Source organism: Castanea sativa, chromosome 3, assembly GCF_040712315.1.
Source record: "Castanea sativa cultivar Marrone di Chiusa Pesio chromosome 3, ASM4071231v1".
NCBI classification, from domain to species: Eukaryota; Viridiplantae; Streptophyta; class Magnoliopsida; order Fagales; family Fagaceae; genus Castanea; species Castanea sativa.
The window spans coordinates 28,444,863-28,463,983 of NC_134015.1; the positions used below are offsets into that span (position 1 = coordinate 28,444,863).

General features: G+C 34.0%; 1 protein-coding gene across 2 annotated transcripts; it reads left to right on the forward strand.

Moving 5' to 3' along the window:
• The first annotated feature begins 1,753 nt into the window (after window positions 1-1,753).
• LOC142627189 (uncharacterized) lies at window positions 1,754-18,514 on the forward strand. Of its 2 annotated transcripts, none has more exons than XM_075800988.1 (14): window positions 1,754-1,937; window positions 3,444-3,989; window positions 4,561-5,781; window positions 5,904-6,231; window positions 8,577-8,838; window positions 8,930-9,146; window positions 9,736-10,103; window positions 10,247-10,780; window positions 11,350-12,547; window positions 12,713-13,066; window positions 13,188-13,425; window positions 14,669-17,331; window positions 17,518-17,669; window positions 17,878-18,514. In XM_075800988.1, the coding sequence occupies exons 1-14, from the start codon at window positions 1,806-1,808 to the stop codon at window positions 18,194-18,196; spliced, it is 8,532 nt and encodes a 2,843-aa protein (XP_075657103.1). In that variant the 5' UTR covers window positions 1,754-1,805; the 3' UTR covers window positions 18,197-18,514. The 2 variants fall into 2 exon arrangements, with proteins under 2 accessions (XP_075657103.1, XP_075657104.1); XM_075800989.1 differs by having other exon boundaries at window positions 17,521-17,669.
• The last annotated feature ends 607 nt before the right edge of the window (window positions 18,515-19,121 follow it).

Genomic DNA, 19,121 nt, shown 5'->3' on the forward strand with positions numbered 1-19,121 from the left:
GCAATTATGCAAAACCCTACGCTGTTATAGATAATATTAAAAATAAAATTTGTCTAATCCACATCTCTTTAACCCCCTAATGATCTCATGGGTGGATCTAAAACATCGTTCTTTAAATAAAAATCATTTTGACTACAATTAAAAGCATTCACTTTAATTTGTAGGAGATGCGATCTTTAAAGAAAAAGGAATGGTAGGGGAAAAAAAAAAGTCTGAGAAAGACAAGTCTTGCATGATATACGCAACCAAAGGTATGAGAATGTACTATTTTATGCCTTTAACATAGACGTTCTCTCTCTCATAATATATGAGTCTTGCAATCATTTCTTAAAGAAAAAGGAATGGTAGGGAAAAGGATCAAGCTTGGTGCTTTTGTAGATGTTGGATGATGATGATAGAGAAGAAAAGTCTAGCTTAGGGGGTGTTTGGTACATATACTCAAACACATATTTTCAGATTTTAAATATTACACGCATTTCTATACACCTTTTCATATACACGTATTTTTACATGTGTTTTCAAACAACAAAACACATGTACTAAACACCCTCTAATTTTGTTACTATGTTTCCTTGAAAATGATTTGTTTTGCAAATGGTATTGTTGAATATAACACTTTTTTTTTTTTTAATTTGAAAATTGTAACAAAACAGCATATTTTATGTTGTAATACTTAACTACAAAATGTTAACTGAAAGAGATGGAAGGACTCGATTATTCATTTTGCAAATTTGACAAACAAAATTGACCAAATTAAATTCTCAAAGACCAAATTGACAGCTTGTGTAAATTGTAAGAGACTAAATTCTAGTTTAGCATTTTATTTTTAATGTACGGCTTGCAAATTTAATAATTTTTTTATATAAATATTCTATTTAATTGTTTAGAATTTATTTTTTTTATACATATTCTATTACTATTTCCTAAACACACTTGTCTTTTATTCTCTTAACTCCTTACCATCGTTCCTATCTTTTTCTTTTTTAATAATTTTTATCTCATCAAAACCGCATGATTAGAGATGTTAATATCCCTCCATTATGCATCTCATTCTAACTTGTCATATTGTCATTCCGTTTGAGTTTTTTTTTTTTTTTTTTTCATTTCGAAGAAGAAATAGGAAGAGAATAAGACACTCATAATTTGACCCTATTGCTGACATTTTCTCTAACTTCAAAAAATTGTAAAAAGATTTGCTTCAACAAAATGTAAAAATATTTTAAAATGTTAGTAATATAGAATTGCTCTTGTTAAAAATTAAAAAAAAAAAAAAAAAGAGGGAATAAAAAAAAAAAAAAGAAGTAAAATAATTATTTTAATGCAAGTTATAAAGAAGGGAGCTATAAGGTCAATATAAAGAGTCCAGTGAAAGGACATAGCTTTTTTGTGGGCAAGCAAAAGAACCTTAAATATTCTTTTGTCTTTGCTTTTCCTTTTCAACAAGGTTTCTGTTTCTGAATCTCGAATCCTCTGATAAATACACTACTCGTTTAATCAATGGTATGGAATGTCTATCTCATCATCCATTCTCTTAGGTTGAAAGAAAGCCAAAGAAAGAAGTCGGTGCTAACATATATGCCTTTCTTTCTTTTGATAACTGGTAATGCCCGTACGAAAGAGTCCCAGTTTCCTCTTCTTCTTCTTCTTCTTTTTTTTTTTTTCTTTCTTTTCCTCCTACTTGTTTCCTTCCTAGATAAGAAAGCTCCTTCCTTTACTCTCTGTCTATAAAAGAGTCACAGAGAAATGGCCAAATGGGTTTTTGATGACATAATATATTAATGCACGCAGAGATGATATAAGAAGAAATGATGATGAAGGAGAAGGGAGAGAATTCAAAGAAGATGAGAGGAGTTGCTAATGATGATCATGACTTTACTGAAATTGTGCTCTCTTGGTCCCTTGAACAAATTGAAAATAAAGACCTTTTCAAGGACCAGGTTTGCCTTCTTCTTTTCTTTTGGTTTACTTCTTTATTACAATCTCACTTGATTTTATTGCACATTTTACAATAATATTTTAACTGTGCTTACAACAAAAGAAGATTTTTTTTTTTTTTTTTTTCTTTTGAGATACAGCTTGCAAAAGAAGACAGTATGTGTTAGATTTTTTTTTGTGGGCTTTATTATTTCAGGCCCAAGCCCATTTCAGTTTCCTTTGAAGACAAAAGCTCCTTTTGGCATTTCATTTTCTTCCACCTACCAAAATACAGTTTTATATTAATGGGTTTGTTATTATTATTTATTTATTTTTTGCTAATTCGATAGATACTACAATGGGGGAGGGGGATTTGAATTTACGGAGTCCACTCCATTATTAATGGGTTAGTAAAATGAAATAGTGGTTTAATGTTTTAGCCATAGTCCGTATATAATGGGACAAATGTACATGATATAGAATATATACAATATGGAATATACTATAAGCGTTTCATAGTTTCATTGTTTTAATGAAATCTAAAAATCATTTTAAAAGTTCGACATAAAAAATGAAATGAAAAGAAAAAAAAAGGCCTAAATTGAATCACATACCGGTATATTAATGGCTATATATTAGATTATTTCTTTTAATACATTCCAATTTAATAGGGTAGTTATGTTATTATAATTTTAATTTTAATTTGTAAGTATTATTGAACATTTGATTTAGGACACCAATTAGGTAATATAATATATTAAATATATTTTATATTTTTAATTGTGTTATTAAGCAAATTAAAAAAATTGTTAGTAGTTTGATTTTTTATTTACTACCATATATGTTTGTGTGTGTATTTATGCATGTATATAATGATCCATATTATAGAAAAATTATAATAAACTAATAAAGAAAAAAAATTTAAGATTATAAATAAAAAAATGAGAACGTTGATGCTTATATAAAATAATTCAAGATTATAATTTTTTTTTTTTTTTTTTGTGTTTTGTTTAATAAAGGATGTAGCAGTTGTTTTCCCCCAAACTATATATTCTAATGTATATTCAATTAAGAATGTGGTACAAAGTTTCTTGGTAGAGATTACAGCCTTTAAACATGGCGGTGTTTGTTCTAACCATAAATCCAAATTAAGTGTAGAATTTTACAAGCATTTTTGGCACTCTCTTGGGCAGCCTTGTTGCACACTCTGCTGGTAGAGTGAAAGCTTGAGTTGGTCTAGGTTGTAGCATTAATTTATTATTATTTTAAAAAAAAATTAAAAGAAGATATAGATTGAGAAGACAAAACTAAATTCTTGTTCTTGTCATTTTTCTTGAAGGAAGAAGTAACCACAAGAAAATTAGTATCTTGTAAAATTTATATTAATTGCAAAGTGTCCTAAAGTTTGCATCCTTATTGTAAATTGGGTGTTTTATTGAGAATATAAGTGAGCTTACCAGCTTATAAACCTCCATGGAATTTCTTTGTTAGTCTTTTTTGAATTAATCCTTTGTTTTCATTCTTTATAGGTTGAAAAGATTCCACAGACCTTTGAATCAGTTCACCAGTATTTCCGTTCACATGTTTACCCTTTATTGGAAGAAACTCGTGCACAATTGTATTCAAGTATGGAAATCATATCAAGAGCACCTTTTTCTGAAGTAATTGCATTTGATGAATCTAAGCCATACGGAAAAAATTTGTATGACCTTAAGGTTGATAACTGGAGAAACCGATTCGGTGATCGTAGCAAGGAGCCTTACAAAACGTTGCCAGGAGATATTTTTGTTTTAGCAGATGCTAAACCTGAGCATGTTTCTGATTTACAAAGAATCGGAAGGTCATGGACTTTTGCGGCAGTCACTAAAATTCCAGAGGATGATAGTGATGATAATAGTACGTCTACTAGCTTTAAAGTCAAGGTGTTGAAAGACATTAATGTTGATGGTGGGATCCAGAAATCATTGTTTGTTGTTTTCATGATAAATACAATCACTAACAAGAGAATATGGAATGCTTTGCACATGTATGGGAATCTGAATATTATTAAGAAAGTCTTGTGCAGTAGTTCTTTGGTAAGTAAATTGGGTATGAATGTTGAAGATTTAATACTACTGAGTTTGCATTCATCTTGTTGCATCAATAGAATACCTAGCATGGGTTATTGTGTACTGATTATATTATTTTAATTATTATTTGAAAAAATGCTATGCTTATGAAAAAGAAATTATTTTTGTCAAAATATTTTACTTTAGAAGGATTAAGAAGAAGATACAAAATTTTGTGACAAAAGATGTTCTTTTCATTGATCCTTAAGCAACTGTGCTTATGAGTTATAACTTATAATGCCAATGGGAGTTCCTACTTTTTGTCTTTTACAAGCTGGTAATAGTATTCCCCATATACAGCAGCTGGGCGTTTAAACTGTTGTGACAATAGGGTTTGACTCTATTAGCCTTCTGTTTCTCTCCCTCCTTTACCAAATTTTGGTTATGAAATGTCATGCACATGTATTTCCTTAATTTATTTATAAGTCAATTGCAGCAAGAGAAACTTGCTTTGGTTTTCTTTATTTATACTTGTTTTACTGACATTTGTTGCTTAGACTTTCTATAATTGTTTCCCATTTCCCATGGTGCACAACAGAATGAGGAAAACTGCGATCTCTGTTCTGTACAGAGTGATGGCAGCGGGGGTGAGATATTTGCAACAAGTATTACTTCAAAACTGAATGAATCCCAAATTGATGCTATCCTGGCTTGTCTTCATAAGATGCATTGCAACCACAAGTTGTCTGTGGAACTTATATGGGGTCCACCTGGTACTGGCAAAACAAAAACCACTAGTACCCTACTCTTTACCCTTCTAAGAAAGGGATATAGAACTCTTACTTGTGCCCCAACAAATGTTGCAATTACAGAAGTGGCTTCGCGCGTCCTAAAGCTGGTGAAAGAATCTTTTGAAACAAATATAAGAATTGATGCTTTGTTTTGCTCATTCGGAGACATACTCTTATTTGGGAATAAGGAGCGGCTCAAAGTTGGTTCGGATATGAAAATGATATATTTGGATTATCGGGTCCAAAGGCTTACTGAGTGCTTGGGGCCTCTGACTGGTTGGAGACATTGTTTTGCTTCAATGATTGATCTTCTTGAAGATTGTGTTTCTCAATTTCACATCTTCTTGGACAATGAAGTTATCAAAGAGAGAGAACAAAACAATGAAAAAGAAATTAAAGAGATAGAAAGTAGGGATGAAACTGATGGTGGCAAGGGGAAGTGCAATTCATTTCTTGATTTTCTGAGAAAAAGATTTGTTGCTACTTCATCACCACTCAAAAATTGTCTTCAAGTCTTTTGTACACATTTACCCAAGAAATACTTTCTTGAGCATAATCTTCAAAACATTTTTTCTCTTATTGGCCTACTTGAGTCCTTTGAAACCTTCTTGTTTCAAGATAATGTGGAATCTGAAGCACTGATGGAGCTTTTTTCAAATTCAGAAGTAGGTGAAAATATTTCTGAGCCATTTGTGGATGTACCATTCCTGCTGTATGCAAGGAGAAAAGAATGCCTTTCGCTTCTAAAAAAACTTCAGTGTTCATTTAAAGAACTTGATCTTCCAAGCACTATGAACAAATGGTCAATAAAGGAGTTTTGTTTCAAAGTAGCTTCCTTAATTTTTTGCACTGCTTCAAGTTCTTATAAGCTCCATTCAGTGGCAATGGACCCACTGAACATTCTGGTTATTGATGAAGCTGCACAATTAAAGGAGTGTGAGTCAACCATTCCCCTGCAACTTCCGGGTTTGAGGCATGCTGTCCTCGTAGGTGATGAGTGCCAATTACCAGCAATGATTGCAAGCAGTGTACGTAAATGCTATTTGGTTTTTCTTTCATAGTGATATTTTTGTTTACATGTGAATTGGTTTTCCTTTTCTGGTTTTTTTTTTTCAATATTCTTTCAGAATCTTTTAATTTCCTTTTGTAGATTTCTGAGGAAGCTGGTTTGGGGAGAAGTTTGTTTGAGAGGTTGAGCTCATTGGGTTACACGAAACATCTTCTTGATATTCAGTACCGAATGCATCCATCTATAAGTTTTTTCCCAAATTCACGTTTTTATGGCAACCAGATTTTAGATGCTCCAAATGTCAAAAGAAAAAGCTATGAAAAACAATATCTTCCTGGTCCGATGTTTGGTCCCTATTCTTTCATAAATCTAATAGATGGTAGGGAAGAGAGGGATGATTTTGAGCGTAGTTGGAGAAACATGGTTGAGGTTGCTATTGTGACGAAAATACTGCTAAATTTATACAAAGGTAACTCCTGTTGAAGTCTTATATTCTTATGCCCGTCTCAACATTGCCTTTATTTTTAAAAATAAGTTCAATAGGCTTTATGTTGCTAATGGGCTAATTTATAATTGGTGTTGTATTTTCTAAAGAAAAATTATTGACCTTGATGCTATATTATTTTTCAATTGCACTTTATTCTTTCTACTCTATAATCTTATAACTTTTTTGCACATTTAATTCATTGATTTGATCCTGTATAAACTGATTTGATTGATCTCTAATTCCCTAGAAAATACAATTAGCAGGAAGTTTGTAAGTTTTGTCGAATTGACTTTGTTATACTGTATAATATGAGCAACTGCAAAGGTAAAAAACTATACTGAGAAATCTTATAATTTGTGTCATTGTTGCTCATCTATTTTTTATATAAATATTTTTTATAAATAAAGATAATTTAATTAAAAGAAGAAGAGGGGGAAGGCTCTGGCACATCTCTATCCTCAGGAATAAATACCCAAGAGGAAGAGAGTTGATGGTGAGGGTCCCATCCCACATACAAAAGCTGGCCCAATGCGCAATATTGTGTGCTAAAAAGTTTACAGGTCTGCTGCCAAGGAAATTGCCAAACTAGCAGCAGCAGCTTCACCTAGCAAAGAGTCTAAATCTAGTAGCACTTTGGAATAGGCAGAGATTATATCACCCTTATGACCTTATCATTTCTACAAACTGCTGCAGCAACAGAGAAGTTGGGTGGGGTGGCAACATCAAAGTTAACTTTGTGCCAACCGAATTGAGGTCCTTACAGTAGATTCAAAAGAGTGCAGTCTCCTAAGCAGATTGATGGTCTCTGAAATTTCTAAATACTTCTGATACTTTTTTAAGTGGTTCCAGAGTGCAGCCTTCAACTAAAGTTTGGTTTCTAACCCACCAAAATTTTTCAAACAATGTGGACCATCTTCTTCTCTTAAGTTCAAGTATTTGTTGGGACAGATTACCTTTTGATCAGCTCACTAGTAGATAGAATTACTGGCATGCTTAGGTTGATTGGCCAGTTTGAGCAACTCACAAATGATTGTGAAAGGGCAGTCAAGTAGGAGATGCTCTAGTGTCTCAGCTAGCTGGTTGCACAACACGCAGAGGGTGTCAGCCAGGTTGAGGTCACCTGCTATTCAAAACAGATTTAATGGGGATACGGAGCTTGGATATCCTCTGCACTAAGTCATTGTTGTGTTCCAAGAAAGCGCCTCTGGATAGCACTCCCACCTCAATATTGATTGTGAAAATATTATGACTATAGAAAGATCTCTAAGAAATAAACAATAGGATCAAAGCAAACCCAAAATCTGAAAATAAACAAACACACACAAAGAAAAGAACACCAAGGATTTATGTGGTTCGGCTTTTGGCCTGGCAACAACAAAGAAATTCCCGTAATCAAATATGAAGATATACAAGTTGGTGTATCAATATTTTCACACACACCCAATCCCCAATACACCCAATAGCTCTCTAACAAATACAAAGAATAGAGAAAACCTTGCATCCTATTCTAAACTAGAGAACTCTCACAACCTATTCTAAACTAGAGAACTCTCACAATAATATGCAGCAGCCAAACTCTCTATTTCACTCTACAATTCTCTCTATTTCACGCTCTTTTCCATCTCTACAATTGCCGCAACACTTCTCCTTATATAGGATATCAAGTCGGCAAAGATGAGTCCTTGTATTACATGCAACTTCTTTATGTCTACGTGCAAAGTACTACTCCAAGTAGAGACAAATTAAAGTACTTCAAGTAGAACTCTAAATCTCATCTCAAGGATATCTAGTTTGCTACTATTCGAAAGTAGTCAATATACTTTGAGCACGTGAGGTCCAAACACCAATTCCAAGTTGAACTTATCTAAGGTCAGTTGTGAATCAGTTTGAAAGTAATCCAATAACAAGAGTCCTAAAACAATTAGGAAATAGAGCTGCACTTGGAATAGACTCCAAGTCTTGTATGCCAATTCAAAACAAATCATGGATTAGGATAAGTCAAGCCACCGACTTCACATGTTGCTCATCTAGCAATATTCATTTTGATCAATTTAGATCATGAACATTTTTACCAGAGAGTAAGTTTATTCTGAAGATGTTTGGACTGGATCATTTATTGGAGTCAAAAGGAATGTGAAAGTCAGTGTTTGAATCTTTTAAAAGACTGCAAAGATCACATTTTTTATCATTTAGGATAGTCATCTTAAGTCTTTATCCTTTTACCTTTATATGTCTTTACCTCAATCTCTTATGATGGAATTACGTTTTGAGAAACAAGCACCTAAACTTTTTTTTTTTGACTGTTTTGGCTTTTGCTTTGATTACAGCATGGATTGGCACTGACTCAAAACAGAATCTCAACATTGGTGTAATATCTCCTTATGCTGCTCAAGTAGTTGCAATTCAAGAAAGACTTGGACGGAAGTATGATGACCTTGATGGGTTTACAGTGAAGATCAAGTCAGTAGATGGGTTCCAGGGTGGGGAGGAGGACCTAATTATAATATCAACAGTAAGATCTAATACACATGCATCAATTGGGTTCACATCGAATCTGCAGCGAACTAATGTTGCTCTTACAAGGGCTAGGTAATATTTTATGTAAGTTTTTTCGAGAAGTTTTCCTTTGAATTCAGTTTAAAGTATTGTAAATAACAATTGGCCTTGTAATGCCTTTCAGGCACTGTCTATGGATATTGGGAAATGAAAGAACACTAGTGAATAGTGGATCTGTTTGGGAAACCTTGGTCCATGATGCTAAGAATCGTCAATGTTTCTTTTATGCTGATGATGACAAGGATTTGGCAAAAGCAATTTTAGATGTGAAGAAAGAATTTGAACAGTTTGATGATTTGCTTAATCATGATAGCATACTTTTTAAAAGTGCTAGGTGGAAGGTAATTGGCCTGCTCATATCTATACTTTTCTCATATCTATATTTTTCATTATATATTTTCATATTTGTAATTTTTTTTTTGATAGATAATGAAAAAGTTTATTAAGAAAAAATAGTCAACCTAAGTACATTGGAGATATACTGTGGGGGCAAAAATCAAGAACCAAAATTACAATAATCAAGTAAAAGAAGAAGAATGGAAAGGAAATAAGTAGGCAAGGAGGATAAGGTACTTTTAATAAGAGTGACTCTACCTCCCTTCGATAGATAAAGCCTCTTCCAACCTACTAGTTTTTGTTCCATCTTCTCTAAAATAGGATTCCATATTGAAACTTCCTTTAATTTGGCTCAAAGGAAGGGAAGAATGCCTACAACCTAACAACCCCACCAGCACATCCATATTATGTACCTCTCCAACTGGTACCAACTCTAATTTCCCCAAATTGATTTTTAACCCTAAAACCTCACAAATTGGAAATTACAAATATTTCATATTGGTAATTTCCAATAGCGGCGATGTTAATACTCTTTCTTAATTTGCTTATGTACTTATTATATTATATTATATTTCCTTTTTGCAATCTCCACAGGTTCTTTTCAGTGATAACTTTCTGAAATCATTTCAAAAACTGAAGTTTGTCCGGACAAAGAAGTCAGTTATAAACCTTCTACTTAAAATTTCCAGTGGCTGGAGACCCAAAAAGTTTAGCGTAATTTGTGAAAGTTCTTCACAGATCTTAAAGCAATTTAAGGTTGAAGGACTTTATATTGTTTGTGCAAATGACATAGTAAAGGAATGGAGTGACATAGCAAAGGAATTGAGGTACTCTCAAGTTTTGAAGATATGGGATATATTACCTATAGAGGATATTCCAAAATTAGTCAAACGTCTTGATAGCATGTTTGGAAAATATACAGTTCAATTTATTAATTGCTGCCAAGAGAAATGTCTTGAGGGGTATGTATGTCTTTTTTCATTCTTGTAGATCCATAATAATGTTGCCAATTTTGGAAATTGATGTGCCTTATTTTGATTTTTTTAAAATTTACGAGAAATTCTTTTATATATATATTGATTTTTTTTTCTTCCTTTGTGTCTAGGGATTTGGAAATTCCAAAGAGTTGGTCAATCTCTTTTGATATTGTCCGGATTAAGAATCTTGATAACAATGAAAATGGGAGTGATCTAAGTGGTTGTGCTTGTGATGGCAAAAGTTATATTGAGAATGCTAGGGTGAGTGAGAGTCTGTTGCTGATGAAATTCTACTCCTTATCGTCAGGTGTAGTGAGCCACTTGCTTTCTAACAATGATAGTGGTGAATTGGATCTACCATTTGAAGTAACTGACCAAGAGCTAGAGATAATCCTTTTTCCTAGAAGTACATTTGTACTGGGGCGATCAGGTACTGGGAAAACGACTGTTTTGACTATGAAGTTATTTCAGAAAGAAAAATTGCACCATATGGCAACAGAGTTATTGGGTGGTGTCAAGAACAAGACATTTGTGCATAGTGAGGAAAAGGAGGTTGAGGATACTGCTGTTGAGATAAAGAAAACTATATTGCGCCAACTTTTTGTGACAGTGAGTCCTAAACTGTGTTATGCTATAAAACAACATGTTTCTCACTTGAAAAGGTGCGTAGATTATCTGATAAAATGGTTGTCGCAAATCTACTTTGTTACTCTCTCTTTTCCAAATTGTTTGTATGCCTTTGAAAAATCCAACTTTTTTAAGGGGACATGTTTTAATTCTCTTTGTTTGAGAAATTTTTTTTAAGTTACTCATTTTAATTTCAAATCAAATAGAACAAAAGTCATATTAGAAAAGTATTTGAAACTGTGCTTATTGATCATTTAAATTGAAAAATATTTTGTATTCCCCAATGTTAGATAGATAATTTATTATTGTGTTGTACTCTTTTGCTCTATGGGTAGTATGTGGTACTCTTCTAGAAGTGTCTAGAATATTTAGGTGATGAGTGTCCCACTAGGTTGTCACGATTAGAAGAGGCATATTGTAACCAATTCTGTCACTATATATGTAATGATTTGACTGGGGTTAGTAGAACCATGGATATCAGTTCCTCTTTGTAAAGTATTCTAAATACACTTCATAAATGTTATATACACTTCTTTTTGTTGGCAATAATGGTGGTTAATTTCAAATGAAAAGCCTATTTTAACATTTTTGATCCCATATGCAGCTTTGCCTGTGCTAGTAATTCTACAAAAGAAAGGTCTTCAAGTGATATGGATGATTTCGAAGATGCTTCTCAATTCAATGATATCCCAGATTCTTTTGTTGATGTTCCACCCAAGTCATATCCTCTTGTCATAACATTTCACAAATTTCTGATAATGCTTGATGGAACTGTTGGTAATTCATACTTTGAAAGATTCCATGAGGCAAGGAAACTTTCTAATGGTCCAATAAGTGGTAGTTTAGTTGCCTTACGGAGCTTTATAAGGATGAAAGAAGTTAATTATGAGAGGTTTAGTACATCATATTGGCCCCGTTTCAATACCCAGCTAACTAAGAAGCTTGACTCTTCCAGAGTTTTCACAGAGATTATTTCCCATATAAAAGGTGGCCCACAATCTGTGGAGGCAGGAGATGGTAAACTCAGTCGTGAGGACTATGTTCTACTATCAGATTTCCGGGTTTCCCATCTAAGTAGAGAAAAGAGAGGAATGATATATGACATCTTTCAAAATTATGAAAAAATGAAGAATGAAAATGCTGAGTTTGATTTTTCTGACCTTGTAATTGATCTTCATCATCGATTAAGAGTTGAAAGATACAAGGGTGATGAAATGGATTTTGTATATGTTGATGAGGTGCAGGATCTTACATTGAGCCAAATTGCATTATTTAAATATATTTGTAGAAATGTTGAAGAAGGTTTTGTTTTCTCTGGTGATACTGCTCAGACAATTGCGAAAGGAATTGATTTTAGATTCCAAGATATAAGGTCTCTGTTCTACAAGAAGTTTGTGCTGGAATCGAAATCCAGTGGAAAAGATGGAAGAAAAGAGAAAGGATTAATCTCAGAAATCCTCCATTTGAGCCAGAACTTCCGTACTCACGATGGAATTCTTAAGCTATCACAGAGTGTTATTGAACTTCTTTATCATTTCTTTCCTCAATCTACTGATGTTTTGCAGCCTGAGACTAGTCATATAGATGGCGAAGCTCCTATTCTGCTTGAATCCGGGAACAACAAAAATGCTATCATCACTATTTTTGGCAATAGTGGAAATGCTGGAGGGAGTATTGTTGGCTTCGGTGCAGAGCAGGTAATATTGGTACGAGATGATCGTGTTCGGGAGGGAATTACCAATCATGTTGGAAAGCAAGCTCTTATTCTAACTATTGTGGAGTGCAAGGGCCTTGAATTTCAGGTGGATATAATACTTTTAAGTCATTCATTTTATTACTCCATAATTTATTTATATATGTTAGAAGATTATCACTTCTTTTGATCAAATTGTGGTTTTTGACTGTATCAATAATTTATTCCCTTTATTTCTCAGCCCATTTGTGACTCTCATAATTTCCTTCTACAGGATGTATTGTTGTATAACTTTTTTGGCTCATCACCTATGAAAAATCTGTGGAGAGTGATATATAAATATATGAAAGAGCAAGATTTGCTTGACCCAACTTTACCCAGCTCTTTCCCAAGTTTCAATGAGGCTAAACACAATGTCTTGTGCTCCGAACTGAAGCAACTTTATGTGGCTATCACTCGCACCAGGCAGAGGTTGTGGATTTGTGAGAATACAGAGGATGTCTGTAAGCCTATGTTTGACTATTGGAAGAAAAAGTGTGTTGTTCAAGTCAGACAACTGGATGATTCACTCGCTCAGGCAATGCAAGTTGCTAGCAGTCCAGAGGAGTGGAAGTCCCGGGGCATTAAGGTTACTACAGTATTATTGATTGTAACACTCTCTGAAAATTTATTGCTGCCTTCTCTCTCTCTCTTTTCTTTGGCAAAACCATTACTGTATATCTCTAACTCAGTTATATGTTTTCTTGCAGTTGTATCATGAGCATAACTTTCTATCTGCAACCATGTGCTTCGAAAGAGCTGGTGATATCTATTGGGAAAGAAGGTCCAAGGCTGCTGGCCTAAGAGCAGATGCTGACCATATGCGCAGTTCAAATCCTGAAGAGGCAAATGTTAAACTAAGGCAAGCTGCTGAAATATTTGAAGATATAGGCAAAGCTGACTCTGCTGCCCAATGTTTTTCTGATTTGGGGGAGTTTGAAAGAGCAGGTATGCATTGGATACTCAGACTTTGGTCAAATATAACCTATCATCGGTGATGTACATTTTGTTATTGTTCTTGTGTCACAACTACATTGTTAAGGGACATGACATCATCTAAAGATTTCAATTTCTGAAAATTGAAAAGTTCAAATTTTGTAATGAAGTCTTAGTCTTATAGTTGTTGTCTTGTTTTTAGGTTTATTTGCTTTAAGAAACTTCTGGTTTCGTTTTAATTCATTTTTCTAATGCCAGGGAAATAATTTGATAGTTTATGGGTTTGCTGACTTGGGCTCTGACAGATGGCTGTGATTCTTAGTATATTGGTTACATAAAGGCTTAAGTTTAATAAAATTTAAGTAGCTTTTTAAAAAATTTGAGGGTGTGATTGCCTTCTTCTTTTTAGGTGTGATTAATGGAAATCTAATTACAATTGCCTAGGCTTTGTCTTTTCTTTTACTCCAGTTCACTGATTCAGTATCAAACAACCATCAAAGTCCTTCAAAATTCACTCTCCGTCTTAATCCAACAATAGCTATGTTTTATAACATTAAAGCATTAAAGAGGCATTCAAGATCTCGTCAAGAAATATAACCTAGCGTCGGATTCCTAAAGATCCTGTATCAAATTGGTATCATATCCAACTACTTCTGTCCTGCATTAAATTCATCCTAATCTTTCTTTGAAAAATATTTAGGAACAGTCCATATAAATACTTTTGCACAATTTGTCAAAATTCACATGGACTTTGAAAATTTTCTAGCTTTATTAAAGACTATAGGTATAATTGCAGTATCCTTCAAAGGTTTGATTGCTTAGGATATCTTAGTGTGTCTTCCTAAGGTTTTTTCTTTTGCCCTTTTCAATACACTTTTAGACAATTTTGTCAGGAATAAGCACGTAAAAGAAAGGGTCATCTGTTTATCCACCTAAATAGCCCAATTTCAATAAGTTTTTTTCTTCTATTGTTATTCTTTCTAGTTTTTATAGAAAATGGACCCCACTGTCCAACTTAGTTGACCTCCTGATTAGACCTTTGAACCTAAAACTTCTCAATTTTTTGGTTTTCTCAATGGTTTGGTTTATAAAAAATTGGTGGCTGAAATACCCCTATTTGCACTTCAAATTTTATCCAATTTTCATTTTTGTCCTTCAAATGTAAATAGTTTCAATTTCATCCCTGAAAATTTAAATGGTACAAAATTTGTTCTTCTCTATATCAACCTTTAATTTGAACTTCTTATTGTTGCAGGAAGGCTTTATTTAGAAAAATGTGGGGAGCCTGGACTACAAAGGGCTGGGGAATGCTTTTCTCTAGCAGGATGCTATGAACTGGCAGCTAATGTGTATGCTAGAGGCAACTTTTTCTCAGAATGTTTGAAAGTTTGCACCAAAGGTAAATTTTTTGACAATGGTTTCGAGTACATTAAGTATTGGAAAAATCATGCAAAGATGGATTTTGGTGTGGCTACAAGAGGAACGGAAATAGACAAGATTGAACAGGAGTTTCTAGAGGGTTGTGCTCTTCATCACCATGAGCTTAAAGATAACAGAGCCATGATGAAATTTGTTAAAGCTTTTCAATCCATTGATTTGATGCGCAAGTTTTTGAAGTCTTTGAATTGCCTTGATGAGCTTCTTTTGTTGGAAGAAGAATCAGGAAACTTCTTGGAGGCTGCAAACATTGCGGAGCTGAGAGGGGAGATTCTACTTGAAGCTGATCTCCTAGGGAAGGCAGGGAATTTCAAAAAAGCGTCCATGCTATGTCTCTTCTATGTGCTTTACAACTCACTTTGGTCACCTGGAAGCAAAGGCTGGCCATTAAAGCAGTTTGCACAGAAGCAGGAGATTTTGGCAAAAGCCAAGTCATTTGCTAAGAATGAGTCAAATGACTACTATTTGGTTGTTTGTAGAGAGGCAGACATTTTATCAAGTGAACAGAGTAACTTGTCCATAACTAAAAAGTATTTGAATGCTTCTCAGAGACATAATAGTGTTGAAGGTGAAACAATTGCTGCTCGAAAAATTCTAGATGCTCATCTTCAGTCAAACTCTTCAAAGTATGTGTGGCAGGATTATGTTGTTTTTGATCTGACAAAGCATTCAGAACAGATGATCTCCAGAGATCAGATTTCAGTAGAAACACTAGTTTACTTTTGGAATTTTTGGAAAGATAAGATTGTGAACATTCTCAAGTATCTCAAATGTCTTGACATCGAAGATGATAATGAATATAGAAGTTATGGTGATTTCTGTTTGAATTACTTGGGAGTGCGGAAGCAGTTTTATAATCTTAATGCAATCTATCTATTGCTCAACCCTGATGCGGATTGGGTAAGGGAATTGGACACTAGACTCCTTCAGTGGAATGGAAATGTGATTTATATTAATGTTCACCATTTTGTTTCAGCTGCTCGTAGTTACTGGTGTTCAGAATTACTTCGTGCTGGTATGAAAGTTTTGGACAATCTTCAAGCTCTTTACAATTTCTCATTGAAGAATTCCCTCTCCATGTTCTGCCAAAGCAGATCTCTTACTTATATCTATGAGGTTGCAAAGTTTCTTTCAGAATCTGGATATCGGAACCATACTTACTACAACAATAAGACATTGCAGAGATTTGTTGAACTTTCTACCAAGTCTTTTTTTGGCTATATATTTCCCCTAGATTGGCGGAAATCATTGGCAGAGAACATGTTTTCTCTGAGAGAATCGGAGGTTTCAAGGAATTTACTAGAACAGGTCATAGTTGAAAACATCAGCTTGAAGGGTAAGTTGACATATGGGCAAATTGGAAGAGTTGTAGTGATAGCTCTTGGATTGGGTAAGATAAACAATGATTTATATAAGGAGATTTTGAAAAGGTTTGATGGGACTTGTGGAAATCCACCATGGAAGACATTCATTCAGGTTCTCTGTGGGAATATGGGACTAGAATTTGCTCAAGGTACTTCAATTGAAAATAACTGTGAATCTGCAAGAGAATTCTGTGTTCCTCTGAGGCTACAAGAAGCTTTGGTGGATACTTACAATGCAAACTGGAGAGAAGTTGACTATATTTCACCTGGTTGTTTCTTGTATCTTATTGAGCGCCTCCTAATCTTGGCATCTTACTTCCGGGGATACTTTTTCACTTTGAAGTCTTCTTTTGCTGAATGGTTTATCTATCAAGATGCAGATACCAACCCGAATCCCACTGCTGGTATTGGATCATGCCATGATATCTTTGTGTTTATTGTCAATGTTGCTCAGCAGCTTCTTATTAATAAGAAAGATACAATGGATTGGATCAGAAAGTCTAATATAAACGTGAAGGACTGCTACTCACTGCTGGTGTTGAGATTGGTTTCTATAATATGTTTAGTTCATCTGAATTCTGGGGAATTTTTGGAATTTGTTTTTCCTCTTCTCTGTAGGAGCTACATTATTAAGCAACTTCCATGGGAATTTTATGATGTCATTCGGAGAAAACGGAAACATATAAATGTGAATGTGCTAGCTGAAGCATTTAAAAAGATTCACAATCCTCTTGTAATTGTGAGTTTGGGAGGCAATTGTTCAAGGTTTCTATGTCCAGATGCCATTTTTGTGGACATGACGGTAAAACAGTGCAGGGAGGACATGTTAAAAGTCTTGTTTCCAAAGACAGTGAAAGCATCACAAGGTCAAACTGAGACGGTTGAAGTGGAAGCAACTAACTCTGGCAATGAAGTGCTTTCTTCAGGCACTTATGATCAAGACAGGTGTAAGACTGCACCTTCAAACTTGGCTGTGGTGGCAGATCAGGGGGACTTGAACAACATAAATGAAAGCAAGCTGCGAGTGAATTACTTTCAGGAAATATTTGAAGATTTGAAGTCGTTGGAGTGTGGTAAAGATCCAAGGAGCTTTTTGTCAAATGTCCAAATAATGAAGGTAATGCAAAATTTTCATATAATATATGACTTCAGAAAAAGACTTATGCAAATGAGCATCATACTGTATTTTTATTCTTTTTCTATGTAAGGAATGCAAAATTTTCATATGATATTTGACTTCAGTGAAAAGAATACTCACAAATGAGCATCATACTAAATTTTTATTCTGTGCCTATGTAAATAGCAGGTGAATGTGGAGAAAAGTATTCACCTTGTAAGTACTGTTAAGAATGAATGCCTACAGAATACTATCGACAATGTTGATGAAAACCTATTGGAGGAAGTAGACAGCATGGTTGATGAACTGACGCAACTTTCTGCTGCACTGGATGTGAGGTCAGTATATACATTGACTTTGATATGACTAGCCTTCTTTTGCTTTGTCCAAAGGGGGTTATTCAAACTTGTACATTATTGATGGATTAGATTGACCCATTTTTACTTTGTTTTATAACTCGTGTACCTAGTAGTCATGGAATATCAAAACCTTCCCTTTTTTCCTGACCTTTTTCCCTTCCTTCTCTCTTTTGCATGTCCTTCTCAGTGAACCGGAACTTGGAAACAATATGTCAACAATTCGAGAACTTTGCAAGAGATTGCTGTCAAGAAGGCCAAATCTGGAACCTGTGTTAAGTAAGCTATTCTTCCAACAGGGCACAAACCTTGTGGTTGAGACTTCTGGCAATATATCAAATGAGCAGCAGTGTGATGTAAAGGACAGTGATAGCAAAGCTAAGGAAAATAGCAGTGCTGATGTTTCATCGGTCTCCAACAGCAAAAACAACCAGGAAACAGAAAATAAGAGGAAAGGTAATAAGTCCAAGAAAAACAAGAAGGGTAAAAAAAGTGGCAGTAAGAGATAAATAGATGTACATGAGTTGAAAGTTGTTATGTATCACACCTTTCAGAAATTGTCTTCTATGTGCACTTGAAAGAGACGAACAATCTAGCATTTCAGAAAAGATCTTTCAATTTCAATACTTAGCACTTAGTGTTGTATACCACAAGGCTATAGAACTTGCAATTCAAGGGTAATGTGATTTTCAAAGGAGATTGTCTTGCCCCATCTTCTTGAGCAGTGTGTGGGTTTATAAGTCTTCTCTATTTCAGATTTAAGGTTGCTTCTGATTGTAATTAAAGAAAAATGATTCACTAGGTTCAGGTTGCCCTAAATATTCTCATTTTCCAACTCTTAATAGTATGTGAGTTTATGAAGGTATTGAAGGGAGTGGAAATTAAAATTAAGAAGTAGTGAGAATTAATTGAAATGATTAAAGCATTTTGCACGTTCTTTTTGGTTTGGATGTTTGTAAGAAAAGTGATGCAGTAAAAAATTCCCGAAGGAATTACAGAGGATCAGAGTAGGAAAAAACAGATAAACTTTGGCACCTAAGGCTGTTTGAAGTTCACGCCAAGTGGAAAAAAGAAAATAAAGTTTAAGAATCAGTAATAAGGGTTGCATGTTGTCAATATTTAGGGTTCCGTGTAGTGAATACCAAGCCATTGGAAGAGAATTCCTAAAATAATTTTATTATTAAGGAAAAATGTATTAATACTGAATTTTGGGGTTTTAAATAGGATTCTCAAGTTATATGTATCAAAGAAAGAACTAACTAGTGAACAAATTGTGAATACCCCATTTTATCTCTTGCTAAACTTTATAAGAAAATTCATTATTGTTTTAGCTTAAAGCAAAATGACAAATCTAGTTTTCTAAAATTCATTCTTTTTCTCCATAAAAAAAAAAAAAAAGAAAAAAAAAAGAAAGAAAAGCTTCAGAAGTTAAAT

Excerpts from the sequence above, each read along its gene's own strand:
- LOC142627189 (XM_075800988.1), top strand. The coding sequence starts at position 1,806 with ATGATGATGAAGGAGAAGGGAGAGAATTCAAAGAAGATGAGAGGAGTT. Across the intron at positions 10,781-11,349 it reads CATGTTTCTCACTTGAAAAG|CTTTGCCTGTGCTAGTAATT; the intron begins GTGCGTAGATTA and ends TCCCATATGCAG. Across the intron at positions 13,426-14,668 it reads GGGGGAGTTTGAAAGAGCAG|GAAGGCTTTATTTAGAAAAA; the intron begins GTATGCATTGGA and ends TTATTGTTGCAG.